Source organism: Phyllostomus hastatus, unplaced genomic scaffold, assembly GCF_019186645.2.
Source record: "Phyllostomus hastatus isolate PE091 unplaced genomic scaffold, TTU_PhHast_1.1 phas_contig_80, whole genome shotgun sequence".
NCBI classification, from domain to species: domain Eukaryota; kingdom Metazoa; phylum Chordata; class Mammalia; order Chiroptera; family Phyllostomidae; genus Phyllostomus; species Phyllostomus hastatus.
Window position 1 is genome coordinate 4,918,316 of NW_025333960.1, and position 20,935 is coordinate 4,939,250.

General features: G+C 41.3%; 1 protein-coding gene across 3 annotated transcripts in view; it reads right to left on the reverse strand.

Annotated features, from left to right (window-relative positions):
• LDLRAD4 (low density lipoprotein receptor class A domain containing 4) overlaps positions 1–20,935 on the reverse strand; it is a 597,995-nt gene that overhangs the window by 382,330 nt on the left and 194,730 nt on the right. For all 3 annotated transcript variants that reach the window (XM_045850254.1, XM_045850255.1, XM_045850253.1), the window contains exon 3: positions 12,282–12,744. In XM_045850254.1, the coding sequence (XP_045706210.1) occupies positions 12,282–12,321 (40 nt within the window). In that variant the 5' untranslated portion in view covers positions 12,322–12,744. The remainder of the gene's footprint in view (positions 1–12,281; positions 12,745–20,935) is intronic.

A 20,935-nucleotide genomic window follows, 5' to 3' on the forward strand; every position in this document is an offset into this window, starting at 1 on the left:
AAGTAGGAAATAGGGGGTGGGTTCCTAGAAGAAAAACAGAGGTTTACAGGGAAGGGCCCCCTGAAGGAGGAAGGAGCTGTTTTACCAAAGAGGTAGATACAGTTCTAACCTCCAGATAGGAAAAAAAGAGCAGGAGTCAGCAGTCCCCATGACAGGATCATCTGTGAAGAATTAAGTTTTGCTTTTTCTCTCAAATTCTGTAAATTATCTTATTTGATGTACTAAGTGTCCATTTTAAAAGTTTTCTCCCATCCTGTACCTCCTGCTAAGTACAGCCTTCAGTAAAGCTGGCCACCCACAGTCTTGTGTTTCAGGGTTCAGACAACAGCAGAGAACTGACCTCACCCTCTGCAAGAACAGATCAGTCACAGCAACATTTAGAGGGCAGCAGTTCAGCTTTCCCTGTGACAATCATGCAGGTTGGGGACTCAGAACAGAACAGAAAAAGAAGGGAGGTGCTAGGGGCAGAGAGGCAGTGTCAGTGTTCACAGAGAAAGAAGGGTTATGAAATAGGTTCCTTTTCCCAAAAATTTTCTGTAAGGAGGAAGGCAGGTACTTGCTGTACATACTGTGCTGCAAGCTACAGACTGATAATTCCCAAATCCTCACATCCAGTCCTAATTAAGGTTAGACATGCAGTTTCATACCCAACTGCATGCCCAACATTTCTGCCATGTCCTGAAGCCTCAAATTTAATACATACAAGACAAAGACAAACCTTGAGATCTTCCCCGCAATACCTCCCGTTCCTCCTGCATTACCTGGCTCAGGAGATCTCCAGTCATCAAGCTCTCCTCCAGGTGCCTCAGCTGAACATGTTAGCATCAGCTTTGACTCTTCCTCTCCCTCACACTCTACATGCAGTTAATCATCATTCAACAGAACCTATTTCTGAATCATCTCTCAGTTCACATCCCTTTTTACCACAGGCACTGGGTCCCTCCACCTCATCAATTTCCACCACTGCCTCCCATCCCCCATGCAAACTCTTAAGTTCTAGCTGAATGGAGCTGCCACCCAGACTCCTCTCACTCACCTCTGGGCCATTGGTCCTGCTGTCCAGTCTTCCTGGGGGTTCTGCTCCACCCAACTTACTCCTTTGCTCAGCTAAGTCCTATTTCTGATCTCTGCTTATAAGTCATTTCTTATGGAAAGCCCTTTCCTAATGCCCCGATACAGTGCAAGCAACTCTAGTAGGTAAGCCTATGCAGTGCCTATACACTTGACTGTGACCATTTCTGCAAATTGGTATTAAGTTTTTGCAAAAATTTCTTACTTTTTTCACCACTGAGAGGTGACCTTACCTGGGTCACCTCTCAGGTTTCACACTCCCTGGTGCCTCACCTCATCTAGTGTCTGGCATATACTAGAAGCTCAACAAATGCTTCAAATTAAATAAGTGAATTTGGTTTTTACTTAGTGGCACAGCCTCATCACCAGAGATTTTACACAGCAGCCATTTTTAGGCATAGTGTTTAACACAACAAAAACAAGGTGATGCCCATTAATTACTCAATATATAATTCTTCTGCTGAGAGGCTCTAATATTTTGACAACTTCATTTGGCAATTATTTTCCTTTTAAGGAAGGTACACAAAAGCTCCCCCACCCAAACACAATGAGATATGAATATCAATCACAACTTGGCTTTGGTCATTCTTATTCCTTCTTTCAAAACACCAAGCTGAGCAAAACCCACAAAGCTAGCTGTCTGTCACCGCACAGCTGCTTGAACTATAAAATCAGATAAAAAGCACACATGACTTACAAAACAATGCAATCTTTGGCAAGGAAATAACATTTCATCCACTAAATAAGTTATACAACTTATTACCTGAAGGTTATTTCACTTTGGAGGAAAAACTAAATTTATGATATACATATCTTAAGTCTTTTTTTACTTTTGTTTTAACCAACACAACCCTCTTTCCATTCCCTTGAGTGCTTACAGGTGCTCATAAATCTCTCAGCCACAGTCTGGCTTTGAACAATAGAGAATAAGTTCTTCATACTCAAAAGAAGATAGTGTGTCTTTGAGATAAACAGACCAAAAACAAAAACAAAAACAAACAAACAAAAAAAAACAGTGAGCCTTGCCCAGAAACATCAAGGGGGAAGGTAAAGGGACTAAAAATACACGCCCCTGAACTGAGCATAATCTACAACCAAGCACAAACTTCCTTCTGCCTGGTCCCCACCCCCTCTTTCATGGATACTGCTGCCACGGTTGTTCTGATAATGTCACTCTGTGGCTTGAAACTTTCAAAGGCTCTTCACTCAGCTGCAAATCAACATCAAATCCTTACTCTGACTGCTTGCCCACTGGCACAAACTCCTGGTCATGGAACCACTTCTGCCTGCATTGCTTCTGCCTTAATTTCCCTCCTCCTACTCTGCCTGGAACCTCCCTGGGCTCTGAGCTCAGCTGTCTTCCTTTGCCACCCCATGAGCTGCCTTCTAGGAACCCCTAGAATGCTTCATCAGTGCATTCCTAAGCACTCAGAACTTTCTGTTTCATGTTGTAGTTATTCTGTCCACACCTGTTAGTTATCTCTTCCAATAAAGCAAGGACACTAAGGCTAGGAGAGATGACAAATTAATCTTCATTGCTATACCATTCCCTGGCCAACAGTAAGTGAGTAACAACAGAAGGACAACAAATAAACAAACAATACTACTAAGGGTGCTTCAGTGAAGCTCCCAAAACAAGATGTTAATCTGTGGTATAACTGGAGGTCCAGACCTCTAACAATTTAAAAAACTAAAAACAAAAACAAAGTCTGATGAATTTCTTTTTGTTTTTCAAAAGTGAAAATTTATTCTTTCCCTTTCTCAGCCTTGTTTTTCCAATTACAGTTGACATTCAATATTATTTGATACTGGTTTCAGGAGTACAGCATAGTGGTTAGACATTTATATAATTTATGAAAAGATCCCTCTGATAATTCTAGTATTCACCTGACACAATACATAGTTATTACAGTATTACTGGCTATCTTCCCTATGCTGTACTTTACATCCCTGTGACTATTAACACCAATTTGCAACTTGTATTTCTTAATCCCTTCACCTTTTTCATCCATCTCCCTAGCTTCCTCCCCTCTGGAAACCATCAGTTTTTTCTTTGTATTGGTGAGTCTATTTCTGTTTTGTTTGTTGATTTATTTTGTTCTTTATAGCCCACATATCAGTGAAATCATATGGTATTTGATTTTCTTGGTCTAACATATTTCACTGAGCATTACACCTTCTAGGTCCATCTATATCACAAATGAGATTTCATCCTATATATTACCAAGTAATATTTCATTGTATGTATGTAGACTGCAGGAAAACACTTCCTGACAAAGGCTGGCTTGACCACATTTAAGGCATAGTCCAGTCATTTGTGTTGACTCTGAAGACTGCAGATTCTAAACCCAGCTACTCATCTTACTAGGGGTGTGACCTCATGCCTCAGTTTCCTCATCTGTCAAAAGGGCTTCATAACAACACCTATTATAGAATTGCTTTGAGGCTTAAATAACATTATATGTGTCAAGAAAGTTGCTTAGAACATTGCTTGGCACACAATAATACTCAATTACTATCATTTGCTCTCTTTCATACCCTGCACATTCAGGGTATATTTAGTCAAGGCTAGACAACAGCAGATGGTAATCAGTGAAGCTCAAGGCTGGATGTTTAATGAAATGAAAAGGAGCCAAAAGTTTCATTGGTAAAGGGAGCTCACAGTAGGAGAGATGAGCAGGCTATGCCGAACTAGTGCAGTTCACACACTTCTGCCTAGGAGATGGAACATCCTGGTACAAGCATCAGCCTAAGTACGGACTATCAGAGGATTATCTCCAAAATATGATCTAGGACAGGAAGATGCAGGGAACACCTGGAGCTGGTATACAGAGCAGCTAGAGTTCAAAGCACAAGCAAGGAAACTGAGTATAAGAGTCCCAGTACAAAGATCACTCAGCAGACTAAGAAAGAAATGTCACCAGCTGCCAGATGTCAGTGTGAGGCAGGAGTGGGGACAGAAAGGAACTCAAATAATATTAACACAAGGAGATGCATGAAACAATAGTGGCAGAGGGTCCCAAACCAGCAACAAGGAAGGGTGCTGCTGTAGCAACACCATGTTTTGAGTAAGAGCTGCTTTTTATCTGGGATGTTTCTGGAATGCTGGCTCCTGCTTCTAGTCAGACTAGACACTCCTGAGGCGGTCACAGCAGCCTCTCACCACTTACACAGCACCTCTTTTGTCAGTCTCCTTTCTTCTTTATAAATCACACATGATGGCTTGGGAAGCCATGCACCAGCCCAATTCACAAGAAAACATACAGTAATCAAAGAAACCATGAGGCTCCAACTGCACTTCCTGTGCTTTCCACAGAATGTAGCCTCCCAGGATTTCCTGTCTTAAACTCCAACTTGATCACTATCCCTGTTTAAGGAGCACCAGATACTGGAGCATGCCAGTGGAAAAGTCACAGAGGATGTCAATCTCTGCTGATACCTAGCACCAATATAGTACTAGGGCCCCTAAACAACTTTACAAATATCAAGAATTGGAGGAAACTGCATTTATCACATGTCTGTGCATGAGCACTGTATGAGGTTGGCAGCAACATTATAATCAGTGCTCTGTACAGGAAGTGAGTCCCAAGTAAAAACAGATGGTTGTCAAACTGCATTCTAGGAAAGGGGGCTGCTTACCTGCAGAGCCTCTGCTTTGCTGAGAGGGATCCATGTGCCTAGAGCCAGGAACATACAGACTGTTTGGGACATCAACAGCCCACCTGAACTCAGCCTCTCCAATGAACACTTAACCAATACTAAAAGAATACCAGTTCATCAGCATGTTCAACTGTGGGTGCACCCACCTTAGTCCACACCTATCCTTAAGCCAAACAAGGCCCTCTTCCTCACACATACCTACTCACATGTTTTTCTGCTCCCTCTTCTCTCCATCAAGACCCTTGCTTAAATTAGAGCTATTCAGATAAGCTCAACAGTATTGCTTCTTTTTCTTCAAAAATATTTGTCTTTACTGTGGTAAAATATACACAATATAAAATTTACCATTCTAACCATTTTTATCTATACAGTTCTGTGGCATTAAATACATGACTATGCAACCATCACCACTACAGTTTATTATTGCTTTCACTTCTAAGCATTCTAAAAACAGGATGACAAAAACTGGTGAGGTTCTGCCAAAAGGTAGACATGTAAAAATCTGCTTTTTTGAAGTTAGAATGAGGACGTCACTATCTGTGATTTCAGTTTGGAGTTACAATTTCCTGTCTCTCCATATGTCCCTCTCACCCATCACTAGATTCTAAAGAAAAGACCCTGTGTTTCTCTGCTCTCTCCCACATGCTTGAAGGAAGCTGAGGCAGCACAGTGGGAGTTACCAGGATTTGACTCCATCACAGACAGACGTGTATCTCAACTCTGGCACTGCAGACCATAGTCAATATGGCATCGAGCAGGCCCTCTCCGGGTCTGCACTATCCCTTTCCCGATAAACCTGGGATAGTATGCACACCTTCCAGGGCTGACACAAGAACTGAATGAGACTGCATATGTGAAAATACCTGGCATAGGAGACAATTAATCTTTATTCCTTTTGTCATCTCTGTGAAATACCATATCTGAAATCAATGATAGCATAATCCCAAAGGTGCAAGGAAAACACCCTTAATTTTCTGAAATTTAACTACTAAAGAAAAAAGTAAGTTTATATAATAAGACCAGCATGGTTTCTCATCTTACTTCTGATATGAAGGAGCTCTGAGCCTGGACAATGCCTACAGGTTTGTAGGAACATGGGCTATCATCCTGCTTCTAGAACCAAGAAGTATCTTCCTTATGCTGCTCTGGAAATATTCTAAAATATCAAAGTCTGTTGAGGGGGAAAAATGTCCATGTTACCATATTCATTGTTGTTGGTTGAATTTTTATAAAGAAACCATAAAGCATCCACCCATCTTAGGCCTACAGAAGCAAACAGCTGTGACCTTGATGATGGCACAGTGTCACTGCCCCTGAGGCCTCTGGAGAAGAAACCATCACCCAAGGGCTGTCTCTGCAAAACAGGCAGAGGTAGAGTGATCGAAAGTGGAGGCAGAAACCATATCTATGGAATATAAATGAACGAGAGGAGATGCCATAGAATGGAGATGTCCACAAGTAGATAGGCCAGGGAGCTGTGCAAAAGTCCTCAGTTGCTTTAGACCATGTCCTAGCTCCACAGCAGCTTGCGATGTGCCTGCTCTGCACCAGTTAACAGTGTCACTCATGACATCTAGATTGTGAGCACCATGGAGAGGCATCTGTCTTAAACTCCAGGCTGAGGAGTCTAGGCTTCTTTTAGGCAGCAAAAGGCAGCCACAGAAAATTTTAGGGCAAGAAAAGGTATAATTAAAGCTACCTCTTATAAAGAATATTGGCAGAACTAGAGAGGGCAGGAAGACAGACTGCCTCGTAACATTATTTTCTGCTGCAGCACTTCACACACGTCTGGCAAGAGCTCTGTGAACACATGCTCAGTGTATGCAGCCCCATTAGCTGGCCTACACATTATCCAGTGTAGGCCAGCTGCATCAGTGCAGGCAGGACAGGGACACCTGAAGTGTAGAGAGAAAGCCCACATCACAGACTAGCAGCATGTGCTGTGGAGAGCTATCCTTCAATGCTTTTGTTTCTAAAAAGCCTTCCAGGTCTTAACATTTGGGAAATGCTGCCAATCTTACCTGTCAAAGACCTTCATATTACAGTCTCATACTAAAATCTATAAAGTTCTAGAGTAAATAAATTGATATAAATTCCTTCTTCCAGAATTTGGTCATAAATCTACCCCACCCTTTTTGCTGAAAAACATCCTTCAGTATGTCCTAAAACAAGTGTTCTCCCAGCAACTTTGGAAAGTGTGGCCTAAGGTCATTTATGGGTCAGCACAGGGGTGTGACCTTGAAGGGATGGGTAATAAGCTAAAGGGTCTGGGTGGTGGGAAGGAAGTGACCCAGGATCCTTCCCGGCTTTTCACAGCCCTGGGAACAGTGCAGCTCTAGTTGCGTGTCCAGGTGGGGCCACATCCACCCAATGCAGGGTCCCTGCACTCCTGCTAGTGTGAAAGAATTCCATGGAGGGAAAATAGGCATCTGACATCTCAATTTAAGTGTTTTTCCCTTTCTGATCATAAATGGCTAAGTAAACCTGGTCACCATCATCTACAAAATAGCTCCCTTTCACATACCTAACTCTCATCTTTTTCATTTATGAGTGAAATAACCTTAATTTATTTAACAATTAGATCTGATTATTTTTTTCACAAGAAATATCTGCAAATTCTACAGGAATTTGGTTATTTACCTAGTTATCCAAGGTTAATTTTTTTTAACATTTAATGAAATGATTCAGAGAACTTAAGACAAGTGAGTAAAACTTTTACAATATCTAAGGGTTGCATTGGGGGTGGGGAGGAGGTAGAACCTCAAACCCCAAATCTTCTTTTGGGTATACATAGTGATAACCTAGGCAGGGTGTGTTCTAAGTCACTGACAAGTACAGTAAACTTCAGATGAAATCTCCATCACTATTAGGACACTTCAATGAAGGCCTTACTGGCATATCCTGGAAGGATATCCATTTCTATCTTCCCAGAGGCACTGAGTGTTTCTTTTTACAAGAGTCTTATCTTGCTGGAGTCTATCTATCTACATCATTGCCATGTAGAAAGACTGCCTGAAAGAACAAAAACAGTAAAGTTAGGATGCCTGAGTGCTCCTTTGCCCAAATAAAATATTAGCAGTGTCATCATAACTGTGGCACTCAGGTTGCCTTTACAGCAGTGTGCTGCAAAAAGTTCCACAAACATGAATCAATCTCATGACACCCTGCAGGGAAGGCAGAGCATCTCCACCTTACAGTTGAATGGCAGGGACAGGCCACAGCAACAGTGAACAGGCAATTGGAAGAAATTGAGCTCAGCAAAGTCTCGGAAGCTAGGATCAACCAAACCCTTTGGAAATTCAACCATAAATTTTAATAAAGTTCATATCCTTGGGCTTAATAATTCTGTTTCTAGTATTTTATCCTAATATACAGAAGGAAATTACCCCATATACAGAATAATTTTTTGCACAAAGGTGTTCATCAAAGCATTATTTATAAGGAGAAAAACTGCAATACCCAACAATAAGAACACACTTTTAAAATTTAAGAACACATACATAAAAGAGTACTATGATGTGATTTTAAATCATATTTAAAAGAAAATGCTCATAATAAATGTTTAGAAGGAAATGATTAGGTTATAAAATTGAATATATATTATCACACAGTTCTGTAAGAAAAAAATTTGCACAGGAAAACTATTGAAAGGACACAGGTCAAAATGCTAATAGTGCAAAGCTTCATATGGCAGGACTGTATATGGGTAATTGTTGCATAAAGGGACCCTGCTCGTAAGAAAATTTGGAAAGCACATGAAAGGAAATATTAAGTTTTTGGTTACAAAACAGTATCTAAATGATTAAAATTATTTTTTAATTACATGCACTGTAAAATTTAAATACAATGTATAAATTCTTTTATGCAACAATTAACCTAATAAAATCATAATTGGGAAGTTGAATTTGCGATATGTATCCAATGTGGTCATATCTCACAGAGGAAGAGGGACTTAAGAGGCAATGTCTAACCACATGGGTGGGCCAGCAGTGTCTTGGGGAGAGGGGTCTTCTAAGCTCCCACCACCCATCAAGGTAATTTCACACACTCCAAACAAACAGTGGGCTTGCCAGGCAAACACAGCTTTACACGGGTCTCCCAACCTTCTCTCCCGACCAGGCTGCAGTCCTAAATCCTTACTAAATAGGAATCTTAACAACCCCCACCATGAGAACTAAAACATAAAATATAAAATGGCAAATTTGTTTAAGGGTAGGTATGGTTAACTGTATGGTAGCATTTTTGTCTTGCTCTAAAACAAGAATTAAAGCCAAGGAAAAATGCCTTAACCCCTTCATCATTTAAGATATCTAAAGCAAGCCTCCTTTCCATTAACTTATAGAATGAGCAAAATCAGTCTTTCTTCAATTAAAAAAAAACTAAAATATAAGCATCATTAGTTGCCCTAGGATAGAAAAAAACTATAGTCAATAAACATACATATAGCAAACCAACTAAGGGGGTGGGCACCAGCCTCCTCCTCACCTCCATCTAAAGCTACAGTTTTAGCTAGCTGCTTGGGCAGGACAGAAGGTCAGTTCTTTCATCCTACATCATAAGTAACTTTTACCAACTATGTGGGCAAAGAAAGATGAGAACAGGCAAAGAATAAAAATGATGAGCAGTCTACTGGGACCCACCTCCAAAGAAGGCTGGGTACTTCTAGCTCCTTTATTTTACCACTGGTTATTTTCTAGAGATATTGGGAAGCTAAAAACATTGTCCCACTATAGTTACTGTGCCCAGCTCTGATAACTAACAATCAACACTTGACAGTTTCCTTAAGAATGGGCAGATTTGTTAATCCAATCATCCATCCTGCAGGAATGGGACAAGTCAGCTCTGCTTCTGAAGAACTGATTCTCCCAACTCATCCCTCACCTCTAAACACCACTCTCTGTACAGTGCTGGCTCTCACTACTTCCCAGACTTTTATGTGCACCAAGCACCTGGGATCTTGTTAGGATGCAGGTCCTGATTTAGCAGGGTTAGGTGATGCAGAGTCCAATTAAATCCCAATCTCTGAGAGTGAGACCCGGGCAGTGGTAAAGTTCCTCAGGTGACCCCTATGTGCAACTGAAGTCACACACAGTGCTAGAAGATTTGGAAAGGCTCAATCTAATTCCTGGCTACTCTGAATGTGCCCCTGCACACCAGGAACACCAGAACACTAACAGTGGCATCAGAGTTGTAGTATAGACTGACAGAGGTAACACAGCTAAAGCATACAGTAAATTCTCTAAAATATTAGCCACAGTTATCATTTTACTACTAGTAAATAATACCACTAGTATGATTATTATTCAGATAGGCTGATGCAACTGAGGGGGCCAAATTTGTAAGAAAACAGAGTTCTTAGGAAAACTATGAGTTAAAAGAAGATAAGAAAATATGAGCCAGGGAGTAGCTTCAAGAGGGTGGCTGAACTAACTTTTTAGTGAGGATGCTTCTCCTGTATGAGTGTGTAAGGAGGTGACATGGGATCCTGTGCATAACCCACAACCCAGGCAGTAATAGCCATAATAACAGCTTCCACTTACTTGGGCCTTGATTAATGTGCCAGGCATTATCCTAACTACTAAGAATTCTCCAGGCAGAACCTAAGGGTTTTCATTACTCAAAGTCTACTGTACCTTCTGATTCAGGCCAGCCTGGGATCCTGATGGGGTGGAGAATTACTTTCCCCCAGGACAGAGAAGCTGCAGAGCATCTCAATGAGTGATGAAGACTGGACACAATGTCTAAGCATGAGCCACAACAGACCAGCACCAGTCTCAGAAGGATGAAGAAAGTGTACCTAGAAACCCACCTCTGGGCTAGTCTACATTTTGAACCATGTGCCACTCTTCCTCAGGTATTTTTTGTCCAGCCTCTCTTCCTTTTCTTTTCTTGCTTCCTCTTCCTCTCAGAACTGCTTCTATAAGCTTATTTGCATGCACTTCCTGGATAATCTCCTCCCAGCACTATCCTGGCAAATGGGGAAGAAGAGTATGAAGGGTGGTACACCTGGCCACTTCACAGAGGTATTCTGTGTCACAGCCAAGCAGGTCACCCTCTGCCTAGAGAGGAGGAGACATTCTATTAAAGAACAGCACATGTGACTGAAACAATTGAAATATGCCCATTAAGGGAAGATAGAAGGGTATGGTTTTGAGCCAGTCAGGCTGGAAGTCTGAAAACAGTTCTAGAGAGCTCAATCATGTGTGTTATTTTGAATCTATATTTAAATAGCTCTTTCACTCATTTTTCAGTGGGCTATGACCACTCTAGGAGGACCTTCCCAAGCCTTCAAGGTGGAGGCTCCCATGTTATAGTTGCAGATGCTGAGAGATCTAAGGAGTCTGCTCAAAAGTCTGAGCACAAGGAGGATCAAGGCCTGGACCAGGCAAACTGGCTCAATACTATGACTCCACATCAGCCTGAAAAGGATCAAGATATGTGTACTGCATCTTATTTATGTTGTCTCATTTTTCCTCAGAGCAGCATCATGAGAGCTGCACACACAACCATCTTGACTTATAAATGAGCAAAGGAAAATGGAGAGGAGCCCGATGACTGTCCAGGTGCACAGCTCTAGTCAGTGAAGGAGGCAAAGTCCAGTCCAAGTCTGTGTGACTCTCAAACCTAAGCCACAACCTCTCTCCAGGCACTCCAACAACCTCATCTTCTCTCTCCACAAAATGTGAACAGATACAAACATTTAAGATTCACAGGACCGCTTCTTGTGATAACACTCAGTAAGTCACTTCTTGTGATTATTCTACTATCTTTCCTTCAAAAACAAAAACAAAACTTTTATGTAAAAATATTTTCTCTGAATTCCATGAGATTCTTCAACTTCACAGACCCATTTTATAAATGAGGAGCCAGAAGCCCAGAATAATTAAGCAGCTTCCTGGCATGTTAAGCAAACTAGACAAAGAACCAGAACCCAAATTCAAAAGCCCCTGTGTCTTGGCCCATATTTCTGAGGCACCACCCAGACTAAGAGGTTCCCCGCAAAATCTTCAAAGTGGCAGCCAGGGGGTAAGTCATTGTTAAGTAGTGATGCCAGGCTTCTGTGTGAGCCCATTTATAGGAGAAGATCTTCACTGCAAGGTTAGTTCAGCAGAGTTGCCACCTCACCACCATTCACACATGAATAAATCTGAGAAAACTAAAGATGGGGAGGGAGAGGTTATTCATCAGCAATAACTTTACTCAAGAGTCTTCCCAGTCTGCAAAGAAAAACAAATCCCCTATACATTGCTCTATTAGTGACAGATTCCTTTAAAGAATAATGACTTGCAAGACATGTGTGTGCTCTATTACTCAACAAAAGCAGAATCATAAAATGCTAAATGCTTTTTTTGAATTCTTATTTAGAGAGAAAGAAAACATGCTATTATTTTGTCAAAATCAGTAACCATGGCAGCCTGAGCCCTTGACTCTGTATGGCCTTTAGTTCATCAGTGCAAATGTACCTTTAATTTCTACAATTGTTTGACATTTTATCACCTGTCAATTAAGAGTCAAAATAAAATTTGCATTTAAATGTAGAGAATTCTCACCTGTGAAAGCATTTGTGGCCTGAAAACCAGCTTCCTGCATACTGCTCCCCAGACAAACCTGTGCTCTGACTCAAGCTGTCCTGTCAAGAGGAAACTGCCTGGGTGAAGCCTCAGGTCACTTCCATCTTAGCTTGTCGGAGTCCATTGCTTTGTCCCGTCCGGCTTTTGGTAGCATCTGATGCCCACCTGCCCTGCTCCCACAGAGCAGGTGGTACCTGGGATGGCACCCAGTCCAGCAGCATGCACAATTAGGGCACACAGTCACATCAGCCATCCAGCCAGAGGGTAGAGTCCATGATGAGCAGGGAGTGATGGGATCTGTGCTGCTAAGACCTGCTTTCCCACCTTAGAGCAAGGGCCTCCTCAGCAGCTCGACAGCCACCATCCTTCACAGCTCTCAGGTGCTCCAGTGGAGCTTCATGTGGTCTGATCTGCTGCTCTCTGCGCTTTACCTCTTCCTTTGCTGAAATTAAAAAGAAAGAGATCATTTTCCTGGTGACCTGTAGGAACCTTAAATTTAGTAGACTCACAGAAGCCAAAAAGGACAAAATAAAAGCCACAGAAAGCTGTGCTGATGACCACACTGTAGGCACTAGGAGAGCTCTGGGGAAGGGGCAGCTGCAGCCCATTTTTCTGAAAGTCTGTGAAAGTGTGGGAGGACAAGACAAGACAACACAGCACTGACTGCTCATAGCTTCTCTAAGAACAGCTACAAATGTCATACAACCTTTCAATATCTTTCCCCTGGTTATGCTTAGTTCATATACACCCTGAAGAAGCCCATTGCCCAAGTTCATTCCAGAGGTCTTACAAATGAGGTCTGAGGTTCAGGTCCACTGCCCATAGCACTCTAGAAAAATCTAGGGTTGAGAGGTTTAAAAAAAATTACTCTTAAGGGGGAAACAAAGGCCCATATTGATTTTTTTTAAAAATGTGAAGGAAAAGCAAATTTAATCTACAAACTATTTCATATATATTACATAATAATAACACTTTACAAAATACTTTCAGATATTTCAAATTATTATATTACACAAGTAACATTAACAATAAGAATGGCAGAAGCTCAAAAAGCCAGACTTTTAAAATGGAATCCCAAGTGTAAATATCCAGAGAAAAGGAATCTTTTATCCATTATTACCACTTCATCTTAATCAATTTGTGACCAATTTTTATAAAATGTAGCCCTATTTCTTTTTTTCACCATCAAACTAGGTTAAAAAGCAAAAGAATTTAAGCAAACAGCATATAACAGAAAGAAATCCTCAATGAAAACCCTCTTAATGCAGTAAATGTAAAATAAGGTAATAAAGTAAAATATCACTAATACAGACTAACTATTAGGAAGACTTTATATATTAGTAAAGTACTTTAATTATTAAGAAGTTCAGATATAGTTTGCCTCCTTGCCCAACCAAAAGGACAAGAACAAATCTAAAAACAAAAAATAACCAGAACTGCCAAAAAATCAAACTGAATGGAAGTCTGGCAACCAAGGAATTAAAGAAGAAATATTCATTCAGACAGGCAGGAGGGTTGGAGACAGGCAGATGGGGCACAGAGGACATGTGTCGAGGCAGCAGCAGAAAGATCTGGTGGTCAAAGCAGTGGCTGGTTGACTGGGTGGGCTCACATTTGTGTGAGGATAAACTGGGAGGAACAACTAGGGAGTGAGATGTACCACACAATCTAGGATTCCAGCACAGAGAAATAAAGTCTCAAAACCTCTAGTTGTAAAACCCTGTGCAGGTTGGGAAAATGGGAGAAACTTCCAGCCTCACAGGAGAATCCGTTGGAGAGACCCACAGGGTCCTAAAAGGTACACAAGCCCATCCACCTGGGAATGAAAACCAGAAGGATCCAATTTGCTTGTGGGTAGCAGGGGAAGTGACTGAAAGCCACCTGAGAGCAGAGCAAACAGCATTCTTCCCTCTAGTATCCTTCCCCCACATACATGACACAATGCAGCAAAGTGGGTTGCCCCACCTGGCAAATACCTAAGGCTCCACCCCTTAAAATGTAACTGGCACCCAGAGACAAAAAATATGGCCCAAATGAAAGAACAGATCAAAGCTCCAAAAATAGAACTAAGAGATGAAGAGATTGCCAACATATCAGATGCAAAGTTTAAAACACAAGTAATCAGGATGCTCACAGAAATGGTTGAGTATTGTTGCAAAAAAGAGGAGGAAGTGAAGGCTATGCAAATTGAAATAAAGGAAAATATACTTATATATATAAGTATATGTAAGTGTCCATAAAACTGTCAGCTGGTTTCTCAAATGAAACCATACAGGCAAGAAGGAGCTGGAAAAAAGTATTCCAAGTCATGAAAGGCAAGGACCTACATCCAAGATCGCTCTATCCAGCAAAGCTTTCATTTAGAATGGAAGGGCAGATAAAGTGCTTCCCAGATAAGGTCAAGTTAAAGGCATTCATCATCACCAAGCCCCTATTATATGAAATGTTAAAGGGACTTATCTAAGAAAAAGAAGATAAAAAATATGAATAGTAAAATGACAACAAACTCACAGTTATTATCAAACCTAAAACAAAAACAAAAACAAACTCAGCAAACAACTAGAGCAGGAACAGAATCACAGAAATGGAAATCACATGGACGGTTGTCAGCCAGGAAGTGGAAGGGGAAGACAGGGAGGAAAGGTACATAGAATAAGTAGCATAAATGGTAGGTAGAAGATAGACAGGGGGAGTTTAAGAATAGTATACGAAATGTAGAAGCCAAAGAACTTATATGTATGACCCATGGACATGAACTAAAGGGGAGAATGTGGATGGGGAGGGTGTGCAGGGTGGGGGAAAATAAAGAGGGGGAATTGGAACTGTAATAGCATAATAAATAAAATATATTTAAAATACATCTAATTAAAAATACATATTACAAAAAACATAAAAATTAAAATATTAAGACTTGTACTGCACTGCTTACCAAAAAAAAAATTAAAAATCTCAACTATGGTCTGGTTCATTTAAGTTCAAAGTGGCAATGAACAGATCTGAGAAAAAGTGGAAAAAAAACCCAAGGATCTATTTCTGACCAGAGCTTAAATCAGGTGTCACTCTGAGAGAGAGAGACATCATACTTTTCCACATGAGTTTCTCCCAGGGGTGTCCAAACTTTGGTATCTCTGAGCCACACTGGAAGAAGAGTTGTCTTGGTCCACACATTAAATGCATTGCAACATGTAATCACAAAGAAATCTCATAATGTTTTAAGTAAACTTATGGTTTTGTCTTGGGCCACAGTGCAAGTTAGATGCCCCTGGTTGACCTTGGCAAGTGCCAATTAGTCTCAAGATTCCCTAACAGCAAAAAAACAGGACTTTAGAAAAACATGTCCCTGCCTGCATTTCAGCAGTGGGGCAGAGAACACTGGGCAAGGCATCCCTCCCCTGGTCCGGGGCCCATTTAGAGGAGTTGGTCAAGTTCTTCAGCCTGTCAGGGTCCCCTTTCCTCACTGTAAAGTGAGAAGGGCACCCAAGGTCCCTTTTGGTCTGAGTGTGCCCCTGTGGCACTGTTTCTGATCAAGGGAGACAGGACAAATGTGCATGAAAAGGACATGGCAAACAAGTACAGGAAATCTGTACATAAACACAAGTCTAAGAACAAGTCAGAGAAACTGGCTGCCTACAACCAGGGGAGGTTGCTCTGGGATGTTACAGATTCTTCAAGTTACTTTTAATTTCTGTGATTCAGTGTGTAAAACAATTTGTAGCTTTTAAAATGCAACCTGAAAGCCATCTGAGCCCTGCATAGCTTGATGGAGTCCAGTTACTTAGGTTACCATTTCAGTAAAGCAAGTTCAAAGTCTAAAACACTTGTTTCAAATACACACACAAACTACAAACAGAAAATAGTGGCAATTATATTAGAATATCCTTTAAAAAGTCACCTTGTCAAATATAACACTTAATAAGTCCTGAAGGATCCACAATCTGTGAGGTTCTACTCATACTAAATTGGAGAAAGTTTTCCCCCAAAATAACTAAGTAGGATAACTGTCCCTACTGAATCAATAACAATCTATCTCCTTATACTATCTAGAAGCAAACGAAGCAATAGGGGCCACCTATCCCACCCCTTCACTTGATGGAGGAGGAGAATGAGGCTCAGGCAGGAGAGGGAACATGTTAAAGGTGACTGTCGTGATGAAGGCAAAGCTGGGACCAGAACCAGGTGTCAGTCTAGGCCCAAGCTCAAAGTTCTCCCATACCCGCAAATTGACCAAAGGAAGAAGTTGAGAAAGGGGTACAGTGTACATTTGTACTGACTGTCAGTGGGAATCACAGAATACTGAGACTATTTCCACTTTACCAAGCCCAAATTGGGCCAAGCCTATAACAACATGCTGAAAAGAAAAGACAAGGAAAACTCAGTGGCTTGGCACAGGGTCACACAGTCCTCAAATGAACATGCACTGCAGTGTTCTGACTTAGTCTGAGCACTTCACAGTCACCTCAACCATGGATACCAGCTGAGTAGAGGGCAGCTGAATGAGAAATGGTTACCTCTCACAGCCTGGTGTGACAGGCTGGCCACACCAGGAATTGGACTGTGAGGTGCTCCCCACCTAGTACTCGCCCCCACCCCAGCTTTTCTCAGATAAATCAGCTTACAATGGGCATGACAGGCAAAGAAAAAGGGAGTCATGCAGGGAGCTAACAAGTGTAAGCAAGAAGAGAAAGGGAGCTGTCATCTTATTCTTTGCATTCTCAGCAGAAGAGAATATGGGTTGATGAGCTATTTATATGAAACAATTTTTGTCCTCCTCACACACACCCACCAATGCCCTCATCACCCATCAATGTATGCTCTGCCAATACCTTCATTCATAGCTCCCCATGCCAACTCACTCCCTGCCTCAGCTGCCAGCAGGCTTCCTTTGGACACCTGGGCCTTGTCCATGACTTTCTCTGCTCTCTGGCATTCAGAATGCCCCAGAAGCTGCATCTTCTCATTCAGTATTTCAACTATTTGTGAGGTTGTTACTCTACCAGGGCATTATTTTAGGTGCTGAGAGATAGCAATGAGCAAAACAAACAAAGCTCCTGTCCCCATGGTGCCTATCTCATCTCTGTCTATGGAGGTATTTCCTAATAAACACCTTTTCTTGCTAATCTTTCTAGCCTTGGCATTGATGAAGGAGACCAGAATACAGTTATCTCCCCAACACATGCTGGTTATACACACTGAATCACATCTGAGCTTAAGCTGGGTCATCTTGTCACTTTACCTACTTCTGTCCTGCATCAGATGCACAAAGTTCCAAGGGCACAGTACATACAAGGCTGCTGGGCACAGGGCACTCAAACCTTGTGGGGCACTTCGTGTGGGAAATGTGGGCTGGGATTCTGAAGCATAGGGAGTGACACCCCCCCCCCCACTACCACCAATGAAAACACAGTAAAAATGAGAGCTTTACACACAAGCAGGCCAGAGGATAAAAGGCTCTGAGTCAGTCAGTCTACCTTGGGTTTACCTCATTCTGGGCTAAGTATGATTTTTGGCAGTTACATAACTCCTGTGAACCTCAGTTTCTTCATCTGTAAAATGGAAGTAACAAGGACATTTACTTCATAGAATTATGGTGCACTTAATGAGGAAAAATATATAAAACATTAGTCTCTAATAAATGCTAAAGAAATAATAGTAGCTACAATGATTACAACTCACCTCAGCTGATGACAGATAAATTATATCTTTGACAATATACCCCACCCACCTTCTTTCACTTCTTATCTGACCTTATTGAACACAACAGGTCATTTTATCTCATAGTCCCTCAGTTGATTTGTCTTCTTTTTAAGCTCTCATTAGATAAAAATCTAAGCTCAAAATCATTCTATATCAGCTAAAATTAATAACAAAGAGAAACAAGGAAAAGGATACAAAATTAAAGAAAACATGTGAGTGATGCATTTGGTCTGAAATACAAGAAGAAAAAATGACAAAAAGAAAACCTTGCCTTGAAAAGGAAAAGAAGCCTCTTGATATCAATTTTTTTTCATGTTTTCATATTGAAATATCAAATCTTAAAAAACAACAATGGATAGTAATCAATAAATTTAATTAAGGTTTCATATTTCCTTGCAGGAAATCCTTCTTCCATCCTTTTTCATTTGGTTTGTTTCCTTGATAAAATGCTAACTTTTTAAGCCCTTTACATGTACTTGTGAGCTTTCACAAGGCCCCAAGAATGAAACTGCACAGAGAGGACACCTACCAACCCCAGTGCTGCTCTACACAACAGGAGGTATTGGAACAGAATCACCAATACTTTAAAGCTAATAAAAAAAATGATCAACAATAAAACAGCTGATGTTCCCTATAAGAAATGAATGATCTGCATATTTTCATCACTTGCATTAACAAAGGCTTCCTAAATGTCTCTTGTTTACAAAGCTCCAGACCATCTCCACATCTGTGCCCATTTAATCAAAACACACAGGGCACACCTAAATTTTGATTAAGTAATTCTGACCAGTGGCCAGTAGATATCATTGCTCAATTTAATGTAGGTATGACTGTGAGTCACACACGCATGAACACACATGGCTGTTTAGCAATTTGTGCCCTAGCAGAGAGACTCCTTACTAAGTATGCCTATTACAACGAAATTTAGAAGTCCTGCTTACCTCTGAAGAAAGAAGGAAGTTCCCATTGTCTGCAGAGTAGACACAGGTACAAATCCATCCCATATCCTCTTAGAACTTAAACTTCCACTCAACTACTATGCTGTTTCTCTCAGTTAAAAGAACCAGAAGCAGAAGCACTGTATTACACACACATCATCCTAGGAAGATCACAGATTCTATGATGACTTAGAGAAACCACAGATTCTCATATGAGAACTAAAGACCTCATTTGAGACACATCAAATTGTGGAAACAGAACTCATTTAGCCCAGTTAGTTAGTATTGGTGGAACAATTTAATCGGATCACAAAAATCTAAGATGAATATTTCAGCAGACATCTGAAAAATGTAACACAAAATGGTACTGTCTGAGGTTGGCCTCAGAGCTGCTATCATCAGCAGCGGACAGTCTGAGTGTGATAAATGAGCTCTCGGTGGTACAGTTACATGTTACACACAGTGATGAACGTTACATCTGCACGAGGCCCCAGCACACCAAGCCACTTGACAAGCAGCGCCTGACTCCACATATATTAGGAAAACACTGAGTTTCACATCTTCCTGAAAGGTTCGATGAGGCAGGGCCATGAAAGTGCATCTGCCCTGAAGAGTGGCTGTTGAAGGGAGCAGAGGATTCAGGGTAAAGGCTGCCTAGTATTTACTAATAGGACTACACAAACCCAGTCCCTGTGTGTTCTGGAGGCCTCCAGCCAAGCAGAAAGAGTTCATTAGACCAATTTCCGCTGCCTTGGTAACAAAGGCTATGCATGTACTTTTGTATAGGAAAAGCAAACTAGTGTTATTCATGGGGGGAAAACACTACAGACAGATACTGGGTGTCCCATCAAGCAGCCCAGACAGTGATGAAAACATGCCCACTTGTAATACAGAACTGTCCCCTCCAGAAGCCCAGAGTATTCATCAGAAGTAGTCTCTTACAGTACCTGAAGCCATGTGCTTGTGAGTTTTCTCAGCTTAGAAGCACTTATCAGTAGTTACAGAAAAGTGTCTCATTCCACATTGTGTACTAAAGCCAGCCTCAGTATCCCTGATGCTGAGTGAATCTGCCTGACATGTCCACAGATCCAGTCGGCATCAGATCTGGGCAAGAGAATGCCTGGACAACTGCAGGGCTGTGGCAGCAAGAAGGAATTTTAACTACCAAATTTGGAACCTAAAACCACTGTTCATGTTCCCATCATTTGCCAAAGTTAAGTGCACAGATTGCAAGGCCTTTCATGATCTAAGGACACCATGGGCCTCATCAGCCTGACAGGCAAACTTTCTCTGCATTTAAAACAGCATCTTCTTTCAGTTCTTCCTTTTTCCCTCTCAAAGTCTAGTCCTTATTTATCCTCTTCCCCCCTGGAGTCAACAAGAAGGAACTGACTCATAGTAACCCAGCTCTGCAGTGGAGCCCTCAGCAAGCTTCTTCAGATGCAAGCCCTGAGGACTGGAGGGAGGCACAGTTGGGTAGAGGGGAATGGAAGGCAGGAGGAGACTTTAGCACAATGTATAACAGTGTGTCCCCATCCCCCAACTTCCTACAGCCTAATGCAGTAAAAGTTCCCCCAAACAGCAAGAATGAGGATTTGACTTTGTTCCTCACAGGAAAGCAAGCTATTGCTGCTTTTCACCAGAATACTCTCTCTAGACCAGTGTTCCCCAAATATTCCAAAAGGAAGCATGTAATCATCAAAACTAAATTTTGCCTTTTTTGACTCAAAAAAATATGTTAATAAATACATTTGAAATAGGAAAATACCCATATATAAATACACCAGACTAGTGTCAAAGAGCAAGGAGCTGACTGTTTATTTGGGCTGCCTGGTGGGAGAAAATGATAAATCAGCTCCCATTAGGTGACAAATTATTGCAGCCAGGGACATTCTGCAATCCACCTTGACACTGAAACAGATGCTCACTCCATGGAGGGTTGTGCTTAGCAGACAGCACTGCTCTGGAATCAAATAGCACTTAGAATGACAATTCTGCTAA